The sequence below is a fragment of the Leucoraja erinacea genome, chromosome 7 (assembly GCF_028641065.1).
Source record: "Leucoraja erinacea ecotype New England chromosome 7, Leri_hhj_1, whole genome shotgun sequence".
Classification (NCBI taxonomy): Eukaryota; Metazoa; Chordata; class Chondrichthyes; order Rajiformes; family Rajidae; genus Leucoraja; species Leucoraja erinaceus.
Window position 1 is genome coordinate 24730683 of NC_073383.1, and position 22376 is coordinate 24753058.

The window sequence follows — 22376 nt, forward strand, 5'->3', positions numbered from 1 at the left end:
CATGCAAATTTACATTGAAAGACACGGACCGGGCAGTGAATGCCATGCAGTGTCACCCAGCGCAGCAAGTGAGGCCATGTCCTGCTCCCGGCGGCAGTTGGAATTTAAGGATTTGCGGGAAACGGCTGACATGAGCGAGGCCGGCGAGCGGCAGGAGAGAGGTGTTCAGACGGAGAGCACTGCCAGAGGTGAGCGGGCCAGCAGAAGGCGCTGAGGTGGCGGCCGGTTCCGCTGTCCGGTCCCGACGGCCGCTCGCAGCCACCCCAAGTACTTCCCTCACCGGCCACAATGGGTGGCTCCGCGCCTGGAGCACCGCGGCAGTGGTGAGTGAGTTGCTGGCATGATCCCTGACCCCCTCCTCCTCAACGATCCTGCCTGTGCTGACCAGGGCCAGACTCCCGACTCGCTGTGAAAGGAACTCTTCTTCTTCCCCCCCCCCCCCCCCCCCCCCCCCCCCCCCCAGCGGCACTGTCCTTTTACAGCCGCTTCCCATCAGCTGCCAGCAATGAGGGGTAGACTTGGCTATCTCTCAGTTCAGCAACATCGTGCTTGATGTTGCTGTACTGAAGGATAGCCAAGTCTATCTTTCTTCGCTAACAACCTTGGTGTCACCATTGAAGAATCCAAACAAACCAAGTATCTTGGCATCGAATTGCAGAATGATCTGCGTTGGAATGGTCAGACTCTTCATGCAACGGTGAAAGCAACAGGTGTCCTAAACTTCCTGAGGCACAACTTTCATCATTGTTCAACTTCTGTCAAGGAGAAGCTATACTTCACCCTCGTTAGACCTCATTTGGACTACGCAGTTGCAGCTTGGGACCCATACACAGATAAAAACATTTCATCCATCGAACATGTCCAAAGACAGGCAGCTGGATTTGTTCCTAACACCTATGAGAGAGAAGCGAGTGTCACCAAACTTCGGAATTCTCTGGGATGGAACCCTCTCCAAGACAGACGTGAAGCTCACCGTTTGACCTGTTTTTACAAAATGTTAAATGGTCAGCTAGACATAGATCACAAGACCTACATCAAACCCAAACCAATTAGGAGCAGACGAGGGCATTTGATCCAATTTGTGATCCCAGCTACAAAGACAGATGTATACAGTAATTTGTTCTTCCCCCGCACAATTAAAGCATGGAATAATCTCCACCCAACTATAGTTACCCAACCAAATGCAACTAAATTTAAAGTAGCTCTTTCTTCCCAATAACCCTTTCTGGCTTAACCCCTCCCTTCACCACCTCCAGTTTAAATTCCATTTGGAATATTTTGGAGGACCAAGTAACCAAGAACGAAGAACCTAACCTTCGGCCTTCAACACGCAGGTAAATTTTCATGCCTTATTTTTGGTAAAAAATAGCGTCTTCATTGCCGGGAAATACGGTACTTGACATTTGGTTCCATATACATGTACATTCCAAGCAATATTGTAAGTCTGCTGAATACTTTAGGTATGACCTCTCATCTGTGCAAACACAGTTTGGACACAGGCTGATGAGCAGAAGAACGTGACCCTTGATAGGCATATGTGGATCCTCTGTTCCCTCTCTATTCACTTGCTAAGTGGCATATTCAGTCAGTAGGTTCCTGCAAAATATTTTTATATATCCCACGGTTTAGCTCGGCTTCAATCATGTGGATGCTAATCATTTCACAATGCAAACTAGTTACCTAAAATGACAACTTTTCTTTCTTGAAATTTGACATTACATTGTACAAAGTTAATACACAGCACATCTTGTAATGAACTAAACCTGCCAACAGTTACCTTGCAATCATCCTCATTGTCAGTGCTGGCAGGAAGAATACTCAACAGCCCTGCATTTTTCACTGAGTGAGAAGTTTATGTCTGCAGCTTGTACCTCATCATTAACTAATTACCAGGAAATGAGCATGACTAGACTTTTGTCAATAAATGTTTGCTGTCAAACAAAGATGCAGTACATAATCCCAGAAAATCCCAGGTTCGATCCCGAGCTCAGGTTCTGTCTGTGGGGAATTTGCATGTGCATCTTGTGATTGCTTGGGTTTCCTTCAGGTGATCCAGTTTCCTCCCACATCCCAAACGCATGTAAGTTTGAAGGTTAATTGACATGTGTAAAATTGCCTCTAGTGTGCAGGGTGTGGAAGAGAAAGTGGATAACATATAACTAGTGAAAATGGCTTATCAATGGATGGCATGGACTTGTGGGCCGAAAGGTCTTGTTTCCATGCTGTATCTCTAAACCAAACTAAAGGCATTTTGAAATTGATTTTTTTTTTAAAAACCTTCTCTTCCCGTATTCTCAAACTGGCCTATTATCTTAAGTAAATACTCTTGCCTTCAGGTGATCCAGTTTCCTCCCGAAACGTCACGTATCCATGTTCTCCAGAGATGCTGCCTGACCCACTGAGTTACCCCAGTACTTTGTCTTTTTTTGTAAACCAGTATTTTGTTCCTCTTTTCTACCTTAAATACTTATGTACCTTGAAAGGGCCTCTTTATAATGTTGTTCTGGGGCATGATGCTGTTGCTGAGAATTAATAAATGACACATGGTGCGAGTTGGGACAGAGGTTTATCCATTTAGCTTTCACAGAATTGCATTTGTATAGTGTATCCAAGGAAACTTCACGGTCTATTCCAATGAAAAGGTGGCGACATGAATATCTATAGTAAACACCATTATGTGTAGGAAGGAACTGCAGATGCTGGTTTAAACCGAAGATAGACACAAAAAGCTGGAGTAAGCGGGTCAGACAGCATCTCTAGAGAAAAGGAATAGGAGACGTTTCGGGTCGAGACCCTTCTTCAGACTGAGAGTCTGAACACCTTTATGTGCTGTCTGCATCTGCAATTAATAAGTCTTAATGGAAATAGGTTCTTCTGCTCACTGTCCACTCTGATCATCAAGCACCCACCTTTGTTAATACTATGCTGTTGGGGGAGTGCGAACTTCAACATCAAGTTCGCTGACGACACCACCGTTGGATGTATTACAGATGGTGTTGAGTCAGAGTATAGAAGTGAGATCAATCGACTGACCAACTGGTGCCAGCAAAACAACCTGACTCTCAATATCAGTCAGACCAAGGAACTGAATGTGGACTTTGGAAGAGGAAGGATGAGGATCCACAAACCTGTCTATATCGACGGGACGATGGTGGGGAGAGTCAAATTGCTGGGCGTGCATATTTCCGAAGAACTTTCCTGGAACCAGCGCACTGATGCGATTATAAAGAAAGCACATCAACGACTCTACTTCCTGAGAAGATTAAGGAGATTCGGTGTGTCGGAGAGGATTCTCTTGAACCTCTACAGTTGTATAGTAGAGAGCATATTGATCGGTTGCACCATGGCCTGGGTTCGGCAACTTGAATGACCAGGTGCGAAGAAGACTGCAAATAATTGTGAAAACTGTCCAGTCCATCACGGGTTCTGACCTCCCCACCATCGAGGGGATTTACTGGAATCGCTGCCTCAAAAAGGCAGCCAGCATCATCAGAGGCCCACAGGTCCCAGTCACTATGCCTAGTCACATGTTATGTATGTGTACATATGTGTATATATATGTGTGGACATATATCTCTATCTCTATCTCTATCTCTATCTCTATCTCTATCTCTATCTCTATATATATCTCTATCTCTATATATATCTCTATCTATATATCTCTATCTATATATATATCTCTATATATATCTCTATCTATATATCTCTATATATCTATATATATCTATATATATCTATATCGATAGATAGATAGAGAGATAGATAGATAGATAGAGATAGATAGATAGATAGATAGAGATAGATAGATAGATAGAGATAGATAGATAGATAGAGATAGATAGAGATAGATAGAGATAGATAGAGATAGATAGAGATAGATAGATATAGATAGATAGAGATAGATAGAGATAGATAGAGTATATATATATATATATATATATATATATATATATATAGATATATATATATCTGTGTATATATATATATATATATATATATATATATATATCTATATGTGTGTATATATATATCTGTGTGTATATATATATATGTGTGTATATCAATAAGTGTGTATATATATCAATAAGTATATATATCAATAAGTATATATATATATATATATATATATAATCTGTATATATATTTTTTCTCATTGTTTTATCTGGGACATATGACAATAAAACACTTGTCTCAAATAAGAGAGCATTGTTACAGTATAAGGGGGTGATCATTTCAAACTGAGGTGCATTGGAACTTCTCGGAGGTTGGTGAACCTCTGGAATCCTCTACCACAGAGACTTGTGGAGGCTATGTCGTTGTAGGTAATTATAGAGCCCTGGGCCTCTTTCTCTTCTGCACCAGCTCCCCATAGCTCTGCATTTCCCAATCTTTCAATTGTTTATCTACCTCTATAAATACCTACAATGATCTAGTCAGCATGAACTAGGTGGGCTGATAGCCTGCTTCTGTGCTGTACAGCTCTATGACTCTTCACTTCTGAAAGTGCATTGAATTAAGCCATCTTATTTATGTCGTCAACTAGGGAGTGCAAGGCCCACGAGGACCACTTGGCCCAAGAGGATCTCCAGGTGAAGGTTTGCCAGGATCAAAGGTAAGAGGATTGAAAGCTGCTAAAAGATGTTTTGTCACCTAGCCTTACTGATTGCATTCTTGATTTTCTGCCAAACGTAAAGATCAGATGGCACCACTATGCTTCTTCATCCTGATTGTCCTACGGAATCATCTTCAGGCCCACATCTTTGGGACTAAACCATAGACTTCCAACTCTAGGAGTAGCATGACATTCATGTAGATTTCATGGAGTTGGTGCATCTGGTCTGTTGCCGCAAGCCAAAATCGCCCATCTTGTTTTCTCAAACTCTTTTTCCAACACGCAACTGAAATTGATAACCCATTCTATTTAGTTACTGTAGGCTTTTAAATCTGTCCAGATACATATTAACCATGGCTACCACCCAACTATGCCATCTCACGCCCCACCTGTGTATTCCCATCACCAGTGGTACGAGGTGTGGTCTGGGACTTTGATCCTGAAAATAAATTTTACAAGTGGAGCACCATCAGTCTGAAGAAAGGTCCTGACCCAAAATTTCATCTGTCCATTCCCTCCACAAGTGTAGCCTGACCAATTAAGTTTCTCCAGCACTTTTGCAATTAAATTTGGTTTGCATACTTGCAGCATTGTTTTGACTTCACGTTTTTTGCATAAGGCATTTATTTTTATTAAATTTGAATATAATTCTCAAACCATTCTGTAGGGTGATCAAGGTTTGCCAGGAGAAGTTGGGGCTCCAGGAGAAAGAGGAATTGGAAAGCCAGGACCAAAAGTAGGTGATTGAAGAACAAATCCTAAAAACAAGAGTGCAGTCATGGTGGTTGTTGAATGTTTTTACTATTAGCAGATATATAATGCCTGTGGGAATTGTAGTTGGAATGACTTGTTCATCAACTTAAAATCGTCCATGTATTTCAAAATTTTTCACAGCCATTCCTCAAGATTAAAATTCTTGACCTTGCTTTAAAAAAAAAATGTAGATGTGATTCGCGTTTTATGTCAATCCTTTTTACCTTCTTTGTTAATGCTAAAATTAATGTGACAAATACTTGTTAAAGGTCTTGGATGCACGAAGACTAGACATTTGAACCATTGAAAGAAGTTGAAAGAACTAGACAGGTGTAAGAAGGGTGTCGACCCAAAACGTCATCCATTTCTTTTCTCCAGAGATGCTGCTTGACTCGCTGTTTTAGTCCAGCTTTTTGTGTCTGTAAACCGTGGAAAAGATGCCTTTACACAGAGTGCCATCTGTTGGACATTTATAGGAAATTAATCTCAGAATTTTGTGAAGATTTAATTGCAACTAACATAAATTATTATTTTAAAATTAATATTGAAGAATGCTTTATGAAATTTTTTTTTTTACAAGGGCTGGCATTAAATTGAATGAGCGACGACATTTCGACAGATAAACAGATAACATCTTGTTGGCTTAATCTGGTCTGTCAGTGCATAAGCCCCATTTTCTATTTGTTCATGGTAGTGTCACTCACTGTTCACCAGTGAATTATACTCTGTTAGATCTCCTTTACTAGTAACTGGTGCACAACAACTGCAAAAAAATCATCTGTAGACTGTCTGTGCAATGTGCTCTGCCTCTGAAATTAATGTTGTTGACCTCTGTGAAATACATTAGAGAGATATTATTATTGATTAACTCTACAGTTTAACACTAACTGAGGATGATTTTCCAGGCAAGTTTCATTGTATATTTGCTGCTATTAATGCATTAATAAATGTTGCCAATTTACTGGTATTACCTTATCCCCTGAAAATAAACATTTTTATTTCATTGGGTTTTCTCGTGCCTGTATGATGCTGGCCCCAATGTAACGGTCCAACAGAATTATCGGCTCCAATACATTTTCATGTAGACTTCCGTGAAACAAGCTGATTATTGTGTTTGTAGGGTGAACCTGGCTCCACAGGATTGGCAGGTCTCCCTGGTCTTCCGGGAGAAGATGGCGCACCAGGACAAAAGGTAATCCACAGTTTATACAGTACTTTGTTAAAATGACTTCATAATGACCAACGTAGTTTCAGTCCATATCACAAACCATCTTTAGCCCCTATTACAGGAGCATAATGCCAATGAAATTCCTAATTGTTCCATTTTAAAAGTTAATGTTGACCATCCATTCTGATTATATCACTAATTTACTGATTAAATTTCATATATGGATAGTGAGTGAAAATAACACCAGTATACAAGCTATCAAAGGAGCATTGATTTAAAAATTTACCACTCCATCCAAGCTCAAATCAATGGTAATATGTTCATTTTGGCCTGAATCAGAATAATTGTTTGCATCTGGAGAACTGTAGGTTATCAACCTTGACACATGTAATGGGATCCAAATGCCCAGAACTTCCACAATTGGCTCTGTTTGAGAATGCATGGTATGGGGGAATATACCCAACTTTATAAATTTGTTGTCCTTAAGTGGGGATTATACTTGAATGGGAACTGTCAGCTATAAGTCAAGGACATTCAAAATTGGTATTGAAAATATCAGGATGATTTCTTCAGACTCTACAAACAAACCCAAGACTGCTGTTAACCAGTCATTCTCAAGGTTCTGGGAAGATGTTATTGCCGTTGACCCTCTTTGCAACCCCAATCGAAATTGCTGGATAATTATTAAGAGCTTCCTGGGGATGCTCTGAAACGGAGCCCCATGTGCCTCCACAAGAATGACCCAGGGGTCACAGAAAGCAGAGAGTCAATCCCCTGTCACATTACAACATGGAGGCAGTTACCCACACAATGAGAAAATGCAACTGTACTTCCAAGTGCATACATACTATAAATAGGTTTTAAGATGTCTATTAGAAATTATGTAGAAAAATTGTTGCCGCTTTTGTGACCCAGGTAGATGGAGTCCCTTTGTAGATTGTTGAAAAGAGGATTAGCAGCTAATGTCCCACCATGGTCCTATTGGCCCTGCCATGTTCTTTCTCCCTGATTACCTGACTCCTACTCTAGGTTAAAATTAAGGATATTATTTATTTATGGAATATGATTTTGGATTATTCTTGTTGAATTTCAAATATACACTGGTGGGAAAAGAGTTGGGGTAAAATAATAACTTGATTTCATTACGACCTCTGATACAAATGAGTCAGCACACTTGGTGAAAATTGATAGCTTTCAATATTACACATGAAAATATTAATTTACTTATTCAGTATAAAAATATTCCAACACATCAATAACTCCAGTGTTATAACCTTACATTTATGTATTTGGCATGATAAAGTGACCCCAATTATTGCTTCCAATGTTTAGGTTCCTTCCAAATGGTGCTTGAACAACTTATAACACTGTTGCTAAATTAAATGCTCCTAGAATTATTACAAATCACAGTTTTTCTTTAATGATCATCATAGGGAGAAGCAGGATTGCCAGGATCTCGAGGGGCTGAAGGAGCCCCAGGCATAGGAATTCAAGGAGAGAAGGTAAACTCTCTTCCTCTGAAACATGTGGAACTGGTCCTTTATTCTGAGATCTGGGGAAATGTGTGCCTTTTCACCACCTTGTCATCTGTCAAGCAGATCATCCACCTGTTTGCTTCCACTCCATTTTGAAGGAACATTGTGCATTGGACATTGTTCTACTGAATTACCATTAGATGGCAAAGGTAATGGGCCTGTCCCACTTAGGGACTTTTTAGACGACTGCAGGAGACTATGCAGTCGCCACATGTTCGCGGTTGGTTGCCGGGGAGTCGCTTTCATGGTTGGGAGGAGTTCCCCCATTCTGGGAACTAGTCGTGGCCTCATTAGGGTCGCCGTGAATTTTACAACATGAAAAATTAGCGGTGACGAGTATAAAGCTGCCATGGAGAGTAGCGAGAATTCTCGTGCAGTAGGTGGGTCACCAGGAGGTGCTAGTAGGTTGCCAGGAGGTTGAAGGTTCTCGTAGGTTGTAGCTGGTGCTGACCAGTGAATTTCATTGGCTCATTGGGGAAAAAAAAAACATAAGTAGTAGTTTTCAGACCGGTAATGTTAATGTCTGCCGAGCTTCACAGCCGTGTATCTCTGGCATCTTAAAAGTTGTCTCCACTCCTTCTTCCCACTTTCTCCCCCCCTCTCTTCCCCTTCTCCCTCTCTCCCCTCTTTTAAAGGACTTTATAGGACTGTGCTTTTTAGCTTCTTAATTACAGCAAAAAACCTTCCTGTTCATCGTGGTGTGTGTCTGTATCACCTTGGCTTTGCACCGTGTGAATGTCATTCAGACAGTGCTCCCCCCGCTTGCCCTGTCCCCTGCCTGCATAACGGGGCGGTGAAAGAAGCAATGTACTTGCGTGTGTTCCACTCTGACGGTCGCTGTTCCAGTTGCCGGTTTTTCAGGCGACTGCCGGGAACTTGACAGTCACCGGGAGTCGCCTGAAAAATCGCCTAAGTGGGACAGGCCCATAAACATTTATCCACAGTCTAGAAATGCAAAACCACAAAGCTACTACTCTTTCCTTACCATATTTGTCCCTTAATTTCCTACAGGGAGATGTAGGCCAGACTGGACTGCGAGGTTTGGTTGGTCCGCCTGGAATAACAGGGCCATCGGGACCAAAGGTAAGTTACCATCTACACTAGTTGCAGTACATATTGGAAGTTTTTTATTTTATCTAGTTCTGCCTTATATACATTTTATATTGTTTGCTCATACGTACATATGTACATATTTTTATTTTGGGAAGTTTAAGGTAATTTTCCATATTGTATATTCCTCTTACTGTAACAAATGTCCCCATGCACTTTAGATGCTGGGAGCAAATGAGAAACCAGATACTGACTTAAAAAATGTCTAGGACAGCTTGAATGAAAATAAATTTAAAATCCAGAGAAGTAATATGGTTGAAGTGTTTAAGGAGGAGGATACAAAAAGTATAGTCGACGCTTTGCATTTAATAGCGGGACAAAGGTTGATGCACAGAAAGCAGAGGAATGAAGCATAGATGAGGGGAATGTTAAACTAGACAATTGAAAGACTTGAAGACAAAATGAGGATTTTACATCTATTGTATTGGTGGGTTTGCATTTGTGTTGGTAACTGAGGCCAATGTATTGGACAGTCTAACATAACAATGTCACCTAGGATGAGTTTGACCTATGGAAGTTCTAGGTTTGGTCCATTGATGGATGTCTACTATTATACTGTGCGCAAGAAGAAGCCTGTAATCTGCAGCAGCACAGACCACTCCTCTAGAATCTGCTGCCATTTTTAGGTAATAGAGATTTAGGGAGATAACTTTTTCAGATTGTAGTTGTAGAGGACCTTGAAGGGATGGTGTTGGGGATAGGTTGCAGGGGGTCAGTAGTGGAAAGAATTATGCACAGTGGTGCTATTTGGGCAAACTATTTGGAAGTAAAAGTGGTGGTATGCTCTTGGAGAATAAACGTTGGTTTGTTGTTGGGGTCTTGGTTCAGAAAGGAGTAGGAGCCAACGGCATTTCAACAACAGAAGTGGCGTGGATGATAAATAATATGTTGAAGTTGAAGAAAGATAGATACCTTGGACACCCAGCAAAAGTGTGTTGAGCTATTTAAATAATACCAAAAAGGTACACCTCTTTAGTTAAAATGATCTTGAATATTCTCTGTCATCATGCGAGATAGTTTTTTGTTCAAGTGACATCACAAGTAGCCAGAGGAGGCAGAACAGATAGAACATAGATCAGCATAGCACAGGAACAGGCCCTGCGACCCACGAGTTTGTACCGAACATGATGCTAAGATAAACTATTCTCATCTGCCTGCACTTGATCCAGATCCCTGCATATCCATGTGCCTACCTGAAAGCCTCTTGTATCATATCAGCTTCATCCACCATCCCTCGCAGTGTGTTTCAGGAATGCACCATTTGATTCCACCACTATCTTCTGTTTATAAAGGTTGTCATCAATTCCACAATTGTGAAAATATGAATAGATGGCACATTGGAAACATGTTGTGATCATGCTTTTAACTAATGTTTAAATTTAAATGTACAAATCGTGCTAATGCTGAAAAATCAACAAAAGAGAGCAAACATCATCAATATGATGACACTGAAAGATGTTGTCAAATCAACACTTCTTACATGAGCAGGTGAACATTGAGGAGAAAGTACAGGCTGGTGTAAATGAGTGGTTGATGGTTGGTGTGGATTTGATGGGCCAAAAGGCCTGCTTTAATGCTACATCGCTGTGACTCTCTCTGAATGACTGCAGCTGGTGAGGCTGTTGTACAGTGGGGGTTGTCAACAAGTAAACTTGCAGCCAAAGCAACAATCTGATCTGACTGCATATCAAATCATATTTGAACTTAACCCACTTTTATGGAAGGAAATGAATCAAAATTTGAATGGGCTGCAAGTTAAGAATATTGCTCATCATCATCATCTTAACATCAAATCATTGATAATCTGTTTTGTTTTGTTTTGATTTGTATTCATAGGGTGAACCAGGTGCTGCAGGGCGCCTAGGGATGCCAGGCCTTCCAGGACGTGGTATTATGGGATTAAAGGTACAGGCTGTGTGTTTTAGTGGACTATTAAAACGTACTCTTTTGGTGGAAGTGAATTGCAGCCAATTAAACTGAATTTGTGCAGATGAGGAAAAAAAACTCTTCCAGCTATTTATCCATGTCAATCAAAAACATTTATTGGCCACATAGAATTAGATGAAAGATTTAGATTGATTTATTCTCTTCAAAACATACATTAAAGGGTGAACTGTCTTTCATGCTTCCTGCCTGTTTCAACGGATCTGTTTGAAAATTCCTGGTTGAGTCTCTGCCTTGTTTCTTCATCTTGCAGCCGGGTAGAAGAATGAAACGTAATCTTTGGATTAATACTAATTTTTATTGATGAATGTTTTGCATAGGGTGATCCAGGTCCCCCTGGTCTTGTTGGTCTGGTAGGAGAAACTGGAATTGGAATCCCTGGCCCTAAGGTAAGAGAGAACTACATTTTTAAGAGTATTGTTACAAATAAGAACTTAATTATATTCTGTTTTTCAAAGTAAAAGTGCCAAAAGTGGTGGAGTTCAATGAGATTTCAAGAGTTTCATCAGTGCATGTCATATATATGGTCAAGAGAGGCTGACGTCACTGTTTCGGACAGCTTTAACTGTTAATCTCTATTGAAATGAGTAACGTGACGGAACATTTCAGAGGACATTGAAGTTTTCAACCACCATTAAGAGACTAGAGTCGGACAGGCCAGACTGGGGGGGTGGCAGATTCCCTTTCTTGTAGTGCATTAACGTACTCAAAGGGGATGAACCTTTCAGAGACTGGCAATGTTGTTCAGTATTGCATGTAGCCTGGAAACAACTTGATGCAGTTCCCAACTTTAAATGCAGATTTCTTATGCATTCTCTGTGTTTTGTTACCAATTACTGTTTTTCTTGAATCTAGATCATTTTTTTCCTGCAAGTCACAGAGAATTACGAAGGGAATCCCCGTGCAGCTACATATTTATTTTGTAAAAAGAAGATGACACTTTTTTCTGGCCTCCTGTAGCAGTATAGCAGAAAGAGCTTATTTGGCTCATAATGGTTTTGTAAATAGGTGTAGCACCATTGAATTTCTTATTTAATGGGCATACAATTCATGGACATTTTACCTTTGAAAAGAAGCTGGTCAGTGCAGAATATTATAGGTTGTGAGAGGAAATATTATAGGTTAAATGTTATAGTTTAGTTTAGAGATGCAGCACAGAAACGGGCCCTTCGGCTCACCAAGTCTGCGCTGACCAGCGATCCCCACACACATACACTATCCTATACACACTAGGGACAATTTACAATTATACCAAGCCAATTCATCTACAAACCTGTACGTCATTTGAGTGTGGGAGGAAACCGGAGATCCCGGAGAAAACCCACGTAAGTCACAGGGAGAACATACAAACTCCGTACAGACACCTCCCATAATCAGGATTGAACCTGGGTCTTTGACGCTGTAAGGCAACAACTCTATCACTGCGCCACCATGCTGCCGTAAGATTGTGAGAGTCATGATGTTTGGCACAATTTCTGTGGAGGTAGTCACAATCTTACACAGCAAAACTGTCGATTTTATTTCTGTTTTTTACCATCCCTATTTCTTACAGAAACTAGGTGATTCCATACCAGACAAGAAAGGCCTTTAAAGTGAATAATTTATGGGGTCTTTTTATTCTACTTTTAATTTTACAATCGTGAAGCATGGAAACAAATCCTGTGGCTCACTGATTTCTCATCGACCATCATGCACCAGTTTACATTATTCCAACTTTATTCTTCCCACATTCCCATCAACTTGGTATGTGGATAGGACAGGTTTAGAGGGATATGGGTCAAACACAGGCAGGTGGGACTAATGTCGAGGGGACGTGTTGGTTGGTGTGAGCAAGTTGGGCCGAATGATTACATTCATCCAAAAGGGTATGACTCCATAACTCCTGCAACATCCCATGGTTCTAGCACTCACCTATACATGAAGGGCGATTTGCAGTGTCCAATAAACTTGCTAATTTGTATGTCTATGGGATGAGAGAGCAAACCAGAGCACCCAAAGGAAACCATGCAGCCACAGAGAGAAAGAGCAATCTCCAATTTTCATTTTAAACCAGGATTATGAAAAGCTCATAAATATCAAGGAACTGCAGATGCTGGCTTGCCAAAGAAAGCCACAAAATATCGGGGTGACTCAGCAGGTCAGGCAGCAACTCAAGAACATAGATAGGTGATATTTCGGGTTGGGACCCTTCTTCAGACTTTCTTTATAAAAAGCCATTCGCTTGTGATAATAAATTAGGTTTTAATTTGCAATCTAGTGTAAGAAATCATTTATAATCTACAATAGTAAATAACTTTTCTCTATGTGTGATGTTCATTGTTAGGGTGATCGTGGTCATCCAGGACCATCTGGTCCAATTGGATCAAAAGGAGATGGTTTTCCAGGTCCCCCTGTAAGTATTTGTGAATTGACACTAAAGATTGTAAAACTACATTTGATTTTTACAGGTCCATCATTGATTTTCTAGCATCCTTGGTTCCAAGGCCTTGCCGTATTATCTGTTTTGCCAGATAACCAGAGGTCACGTAATAATGATACAACAATACATCTCTGACCCACTAATTATACCACTCCCGTGTCTCCAAAGAACTATGGACTGCAAGAAACTTAAATAAAACAAATGTTAAATCTAAATTAATTTTACAGCAAAACTTGCTTATCTTGCATGGGCAGCCTGGGCGCAGAGTTAACGAGTTGCCTTCAGAAGTCCCAGTGAGGGGTTAGATTGGCGACAACCTGTGGTCCGGTGGAGCCTCTTTCCTGCTGTCCGACGGGGGCCTCCGAGAGAAATCCAATGATACCGGGAAGGTCCGCCTCGGCCACAAGGGGCCGAGATACCAGCCCGCAAAATCAGCCTCAGAGTTCGGCAATGGGAACCGACTCCAAACGGGCCGAGCCGGAGTTCCAAAGCCCAGGCCGCAGGGGGAAAATTCGACCCGCCGATCGACTGCGGAAGTCCCAATTAGGTCAAAATCGGCCGCCTCAACTGACTTAAGCGTCACATATTTGGGGAACTTCCAGGGGGGATTTCAAGTGCGCTCTCGTAATTTCGTCCAGATTAAAGGAGATGTCGGACCTGTATATGTCTTTACCAATTTTCTTTTTTTCAATATTATGGCAGTCTTGCAACAGAATATATGCACAATGAGTAAAAGCTTTGATTACCTGGCAAATTGCAATCTGACATGCTCTACATAACTGATAATTTACCAGGAGGGTCAAAGGAAGGGTGCTCTGAAACAACTCTGGATTAATGGGATGTTCCATTAGTTAGTACCTGTCAGTTCTGGCACATGAAGGATGACTGAGATTTACTGCAATAATCTAAATGCTTTTTTTAGAATTAAACTAAAAATGTATGGAATTATTCCAAGATTCTTAAACTTGAGGTGCAAGTAAATCACCTTTAAACACTGCCTCAAAAACAGTAATACCAATTTCATTCAATAGTAAATAATGCTTAACAAGAGTCAATTTTTGTAAAATCTACTCCAGATTTTCATTTATCAAATTCATTAAACTATTTTTATGTGGTGCAGTTGTCATTTCTCAGTGAACATTTTTGAATATTGATGATGTAAATGTAAATATTATTTTCTAATTAAAAGGGTTTACCAGGCATTCCAGGACCTCTGGGTGATCAGGGACCTGTGGGAATTGGATTCCCAGGACCAAAGGTATATATTTATATTCACTGGAAGTAGCTTCATTTTATCAAAACACTAACAAATTGTACAATTTTTTTAAATTGTATATCATAAGAACCTGCATAATCTCCTCCATTTCACTCGCAGGAAAATATTTTGTTGCTCCATCATCACCATTGTGTTTCATTTCCTACCTAACAACAGTGGATGTATATTTTCTGGGTAGGTTGCAGTCCAAGAAGATCCCCACCATTTTTCAAGGGCAATTAAGGATAAATAAACATAAGGATAGTCCTCAATGTGATTTTTTTTTTTTAAACTGTTATTCGCCCAGTTAAATTTTCTAATCGTCTATTTTGGCTTAAGGCTATGTGATTTTTCAAAATGTATTTAATTAAAATAAATAAAAGTAAATTGAAACAAAATTGTCAGCTCAATGGAACAGCTGGTAGAGCTGCCGCCTCACAGTGCCAGAGACCCGGGTTCAATCCAAACCTCAGGTGTTGTCTGTGCATGCATGTTCTCCCTGTGATTGTGTGGGTTTTGTCTGGGTGCTAGAGTTGCATCACACATCCCAAAAGTGGGCGGGCTTGTAGGTTAATTGACCTCTGTAAATTGCCCCTAGTGTGTGTGGAGCGGGAAGGTGGGATAACATGGAACTAGTGTGAATGGGTGATTGATGGTTGGCGTGGACTCGGTTTTTGTTCCATATGTTGCACACCTTCCCTCCCGAGACGCGTTGTGCTGTAATGTCACTGAGAGTGGAATTAATATATTAATGTATATTCCTTTGTATATCCCATGTTGGATATTTTTCTGGGACTAATATCTCAAAGTTTACTAGGCATCTTTATTTTACTCTCCCCAAGGCAGGCAGATGTAGGTGAAAGACTATAGGGAAGGTGTGGTATAGTTTAAAATACCCAATTTCACCATTTCTACTAGCTGGTCACTTTTAAAACATGCTCATCCCTCTCGATGAAGAGGCCTTCAAAGTCAGACAGGAACATTAGAAATGTACTACCCCTATCACATCCTACTGCCTTCTGAATTTTAACCTAAACTCAACCAGGGAAGTTGCAGGTCATGGGTGATAGAAATTCTCACTGATAATTATTGTGTTTTAGGGAGATCCAGGATTCAGAGGACCAAGTGGTGTGGCTGGACCTCCAGGAGAAGGACTTCAAGGTCAGAAGGTACCACAAGTTGCATTTGGATTCCAATCTCAGTTTAATTATTAAATTCTCTGGGCTTTTAACTTTGGCTTTGAGATGGGTGTGGCAGGTCAAATGACTGCAGAGACCGTTCCCTCCGCAACTCCCTGGTCAACTCGTCCCTTCCCACCCAAACCATCCCCTCCCCAGGTACTTTCGCCTGCAACCGCCTGTCCCTTTACCTCCCTCCTGATTCCATCCAAGGACCTCGACAGTCTTTTCAGGTGAGGCAGAGGTCCACTTGCACCTCCTCCAACCTCATCTACTGTATCCGCTGTTCCAGGCGTCAACTTCAGTACATCGGCGAGATCAAGCACAGTCTCGGCGATCGTTTTGCTGAACACTGCAGTCCGCCTTAACCTACCTGATCTCCCGGTTGCTCAGCACTTTAACTCCCCCTCCCATTCCCACACTGACCTTTCTGTCTTGGGCCTCCTCCATTGTCAGAATGAGGCCCAGCGCAAATTGGAGGAACAGCACCTCATATTTCGCTTGGGTAGCTTACACCCCAGCAGTATAAACATTGACTTCTCTAACTTCAAATAGCTCTACAAGTTCTCCCTGCTTCCGACTACATTCCTCTCTCTACCCTCCATCCCCGATTTCCCCTTAAAACAAATGTTCTTGCAGTCCAGTTGATCATGGGGAGCAAGGATATGGCGGACCAATTGAATAACTACTTTGGTTCCGTCTTCACTAACGAAGACATAAATAATTTGCCGGAAATAGCAGGGGAACGCGGGTCAAAGGACTAAGTGGTCTGGGTCTCTTGTTTGCCGATAAATCCCCACCCTGATATCCCAGTACTTAAGGAAGTAGCTCCAGAAAGTGGATGGTAATAATCTTTCTCGATCAGGAGTAGTTCCGAAACGTCATCCATTCCTTTTACTCCAGTTAGTCTAACATCGGCTGGGGAAATGCTAGAGTCAGTTATTAAAGATGGGTAGCAGCCGCTGGAAAGTGGTTACTGGACAAAGTCAGCATTTTGTGTCTACCTTAGATATTTTATGCATTGATTTTAATTTCCAAAATTCCTCTAGATTCTGAGGCATTGGGGGTTTTATTAAATTAGAAAGTAGCAAATGTTAGGCCAACTGGCTTGGGATTTCTTATTTGCTGTCTCTTTTCGCGAGACAGTTTTGAATTTTGATTGTCAAGATCGTATTGGGCAGTACAGTGGCGCAGCGGTAGAGTTGTTGCCTTCCAGCGCCAGAGACCTGGGTTTAATCCTGACTATCGGTGCTGTCTGTACGAGGTTCTTTATGACGTTCTCCTGTGACCATGTGGGTTTTCTCTCTGGGTGCTCCGGTTTCCTCCAGTACTCCAAAGATGTACAGGTTTCGAGATTAATTGGCTTTGGGAAAAATTATAAGATGTCAGTGCTGTGTAGGGTAGTGCTAGTGTACACCATTCAGTGCAGACTTGATGGGGCAAAGGGCCTATCAACGTGCTGTAACTCTAAAGTCAATGCTAAGTGTATGACGGTGCAGTGAAGAATTTGAATGTTAATTCTGATCAATGAAGAATGCTAGAAAGTGAGAAATTAGGGCATAATGGGTTAAGGTGTGTTGGGGATTGGTCATGCAATTGGTAATTAATGGCCTTTCCATTTTCTGACATTAACCGTTCATGTGATGTCATTGAAATTCCTCTAACACTGTGTTTAGATCCTTAGGGCTGTACTGTCATTTAACTCATGGGTAGTCTACCTTTAGTTACTCAAACATGTACCTGACATCCTTCTTGGCTTCCTAGTCAACATCCACAGATGTTGAAGTTTGTTGCACCATATTTCCCAGGTCATTTTCATTTCTGTAATGCCTACTAATATCTGCTTCAGTCAAATTGCATCTACCTTTGATGAAATGACGACTACTTTAGAGCAAAGCAAACTGATCTTAACTTGTGATAGTGATATCCCATTATTCTCTTTGCTCAACTTCAAACAATGAACAGTGTTAGAGGTGCAAGGAATTGCAAATGGGTGAATCTTGAGCAAAACACAAAGTGCCTGAGGTACTCAGTGGGTCAGGCAACATCTGTGGAGGGAATGGACAGGGAACCTTTTGGGTCAGTCTGAAGAAGGGTCCTCATCTGAAACCTCGCCTGTCCATTTCCTCCATAGATGCTGCCTGATCCCTAGAGTTTATCTGGCACTTGGTGTTTTGAACAGCATAGTTAGTGCAGAATTGATACTGCAATGTGCATAATTAACTGCATAGCGGCTTTAAATTAAGCTGGGATAATTACAAATCCTGAATGTGTCCATTTTCCGGAAAAATATAATTTAAACACTGCCCTCCTTTTATGTGAATTAGATTCAGTTGACTCTTCTGTTCCATTTTAGGGAATAGCAGGGAGACTAGGACCTCCTGGGCCACAAGGTCCACCAGGAGAAGGCATTCAAGGACCCAAGGTAAGTACAATTAAATGTAAACCAATCTAAATGTGTTATAACTTTCCAATTAACTAATAATTTAAAAGATAAAGTTAGAGATTTATTAATGTTGAATACTAAAGTGAAACTACTTGTCCAATAGGGAGATCAAGGTTTTCAAGGATTGGTGGGACCTCGTGGACCACCGGGAGAAGGGCTTTTGGGACCCAAAGTAAGTGGCCAATTCATGGCTTTGTGTTTGTTTTGTCCAATAGACCAAAACTGTATCCGACCTACTGGCAACTGAAACTTTGCCCTTCCATCACTGCAGTGGCAATTGAACTATGCCAAAGGGCAAATTAATGCATGGCTAACATTACTACAGCACAAGAAAAGACATAATGAGCTTGAGCATCTCTGGAGAACGTTACATGAATAAGTAACATTACAGGTCGAGATCCTTAAGACTGCAGCCCCCCCTCTCTCAGCCCATGCATGAATCAGAGCACAGAAAGAACTGGAAGGCTGGAGACTTGTCACAGAAAGTGAAGCTGCCAATAGCTTAAAGAGTCATATAGCTCAGAGACTGAACTTTCAGCCTACCCTTCTATGCCAACCATCAACTACTCTGTGCAGAAACAAGGAACTGCAGATGCTGGTATACACAAAAAGACACGCAGTGCTGAGTAACTCTGCAAGTCAGACCCAAAATGTCTCCGATCCATGTTCCCCACTGATGCTGCCTGGCACGTTGAGTTATTCCAGCACTTTGTGTCCTGTCAATTGCCCAGTACTTGATGGTTAGCTTGGTACTTGGTCAGTTAAGTCGGAATCCTTCAACTGCAAGTTCAATATGTTTGTTGGCAGGATGGAAGGGTGACCTCGCACTATTATGAATAAAATTGATGCAACCTAATGCCAGGAACTGCAGAAGCACACTGCAAAGCTGAGAAAGGGCACTGGAAAGCAGAAGTGGTGAACCCTAGTGAATTCCTCACCTAGTTTCTATAGTACTGTATAGATTGTCCAGATAGTGCTCTGGTCCTTTGAGATCTTAAGTTGTTTCATTCAGATCTCTGGAGTGTGGCGGCTCCTAACAGCAGCGGCTCAACTGCAGTCCATCTGTCTTTTTTATTTTTGTCTCGTTAAATGTATGTTTTTGATTCTAGTGTTTATTTATTTTTTAGCTGTGTAAATGTGGAGGGTGGGGGAAACCGTTTAATTCTCTTCCCTGTACGGGGACCTGACTTTTTCCCTGTCGGGTCTCCAATGTCGTTGGGCCTAACATCGTGGAGTCGGTGGCGGCCTCCGGCCGGAACCAACCTGAGGGCTCCATTCGCGGAACCCGAGGACCTGCCATCGCGGAGCTGGCCGACTTCGGAACGGGAAGAGCTGTGGTGGCGCGCGGCTGCGACCCGACTTCGGAGCTTCGGAGGCTCCGGCCACAGGCCCGGTGGAAAGGAACATCGGGAGCTCGCAGGTCCCTGGTTGGAGACCGCTTTTCGGAGCTCCCACAACAGCAACTTCTCCTGCCGGAATCGCGAGGTTTAAATGACTCGGAGAGAGGCCCAACATCGCCCGGCGCAGCTGAAACGGCCGCGGGACTTGCCATCACCCGCCGGGGGCTTTAACATCGGGAGCCCCAGTTCGCCTTGATGTTGCAGTTGGAATGCTGGACCGCGGGAGAAGAACAAAGGGAAGAGATAAGACTTTTGCCTTCCATCATACTGAGGAGATGTTGGAGATTCACTGTGATGGATGTTTGTGTAAATTGTGTTAAGTGCAGGTCTTGGGTTTTTTTGTAATGTTAAGACAGTAGAAATGCAATTTCGTTCAAACCAAGCTGTTTGAATGACAATAAAAGGCATTCTATTCTATTCTATTCTAAGTTGTCTGGATATGCAAGTTGCTCAGAACTGAAGATTAATATCCTGCTGGCTTTTAAAATGAGAAACATTAATATTTTTTTGTGGTAAATATGACCTGATGATATGAATAAGAAATCTTCAGGAATCTTAAGGTGAGGGGGGAAAGATTTGATAGGAACCTGAGGAGCAACTTTTTTACACTAAGGGTGGTAGGTATATGGAACGAGCTGCCAGAGGAGGTAGTTGAGGCAGGTACTACCACAAAATTTCAGAAACATTTAGACAGTACATGAATAGGAAAGGTTTAGAGGGATATGGGCTAATCGCAGGCAGGTGGGACTAGGGGCATGTTGGTTGGCAGGGGCAAGTTGGACCGATGGGCCTGTTCCAATGCTGTATGACTATGAATCTGAGAATTGATTCTTAAGTTTAGACATCAGGGTATTCAGGGAATCTATATCTTGTCCCAGAAGAGAGAAAAGGGTACGGCAAAGAGTGGGGGGGGGGGGGGGGGGGGGAGAGGGGGAGCAGCAGGCAGGCATCTTAAATGATATTTCCAGCCTTCCTGATGCAAAGCATTGTAAAAATGGAATGCATGATACAAAATGCATTCACCATTCTGTAGGTTCACATTGTTAGGAGCAGAGCAGTTGCCAACTATCTGCTAAATAATTGTACAAGCATGCCAGTGGAATTGGCTTGTATTAAAGCAGCTGTTTGTTTTACATCAGACACCTGACACGAGAAAGAAACTTCTAGCAACATTTTAATGTTAGATGTAGCTGGAAAGTATAGTCAAATACAATTGTAAATGCAGTTAAGTTTATCATATATACTTTGTGTAAAAATGGAGAATATAAGCAGACCGTTTCAAAATCAGCATCACATTTTGCTTTATGCTACAGGGTGACCGTGGCGTGACAGGTGAACGAGGTCAGAAGGGACGTAACGGAGATTTGGGTGATGCTGGTTCTGCTGGGGCAACTGTAAGTGAAAATGGTATTTTTATTATTTCATTAATATTTCACTGAAAATAGCACACCATTTGATTTTAAATAATAAAATATATATTTGATTATCTCATCTCTGTTCGCCCTTGTAAGTCACCACCTCAAGATTGTTGAAAAGATTCTTAAATCACATGTAATAATATATTGCAGTGCAGACCACAACATGTATATTGAACCGAAGTACCCAATGTAAAGTCAAAACAATAATCATAATTGTAATTTATTAACCAAGTGTGCTTTGCAACATACGAGGAATTTGGTTTGCCATACAGTCAAAACAAACAAGACACACAACTACATAAAAAGTTACATAAACATCCACCACAGCGGCTCCTCCACGTTCCTCACTGTGATGGAAGGCAGTAAAGTCTTCTTTTCTCCTTTTCTCCTGCGGTGGGGGAGTCGAACCATCCGCAGCTGGTGATTGAGCTCCCTCGTTGGAGTGGTCTAAGCTCCCGCATCAGGGAGGTTGAAATCCTGCGGCTTGGAGTTCCCAAAATCGGTCTCTCACCAGAGACTGCGTGCTCCACGATGTTAAAGTCCGCAGCTCCCGCAGGTTGGAGCACCAAAGACCGTTCCCTGGCAAAGGGATTGCCCGCTCCGAGATGTTAAGTTCACAGGCTCCACGGTTTTGGAGCTCTACAAGTCTCAGACAAGAGGCTGCCAACTCCACGATGTTAGGCCGCAGTGCAGACGGAGATACGACACAGAAAATGTCACATCTCAGTCAAGGAAAGAGATAAGAAAAGTTTCCCCCACCACCCCCCGCATAATACAAAACTAAAGATAAACTAAAACATGCATTTTACAACAAACTAAAAACACAAAGAAGGAAAAGACGAAGACAGACCGTTGGCGAGGCAGCCATTGTGTAGCACCCCCTGGTGGTATATAAGACAACAAATGATAGGAAGGAAATAAGTCATATTGCATAACATTTAAAGAGATTTCTTTATTCCACTCCTTGCCTCTGATCTTGTGTCAATTTTCTAACATTGTGTTTGGGTCCTTGCAAACTGTGTTCCTTTATCTACTTCTGATCTTATGTTAATCTTCCTCCATGGTATTCAATTCCTGTAATGTAACTCGAGGGTAGTCAGCTTTGTGTTTCTTCTAAGCATGGACATGACATTTTTAA

At 41.6% G+C, this 22376-nt stretch overlaps 1 protein-coding gene across 4 annotated transcripts in view; it reads left to right on the forward strand.

The window, feature by feature from the left end:
• The window catches only part of col28a2a (collagen, type XXVIII, alpha 2a), a 69652-nt gene that overhangs the window by 35871 nt on the left and 11405 nt on the right, over nt 1-22376 (forward strand). For all 4 annotated transcript variants that reach the window (XM_055637983.1, XM_055637981.1, XM_055637984.1 and 1 more), the window contains exons 17-29: nt 4544-4612; nt 5280-5348; nt 6486-6557; nt 7967-8035; nt 9080-9151; nt 11015-11083; nt 11443-11511; nt 13446-13514; nt 14731-14799; nt 15897-15965; nt 18331-18399; nt 18524-18592; nt 21134-21214. In XM_055637983.1, coding sequence (XP_055493958.1) covers nt 4544-4612; nt 5280-5348; nt 6486-6557; nt 7967-8035; nt 9080-9151; nt 11015-11083; nt 11443-11511; nt 13446-13514; nt 14731-14799; nt 15897-15965; nt 18331-18399; nt 18524-18592; nt 21134-21214 — 915 coding nt within the window. The remainder of the gene's footprint in view (nt 1-4543; nt 4613-5279; nt 5349-6485; nt 6558-7966; nt 8036-9079; nt 9152-11014; nt 11084-11442; nt 11512-13445; nt 13515-14730; nt 14800-15896; nt 15966-18330; nt 18400-18523; nt 18593-21133; nt 21215-22376) is intronic.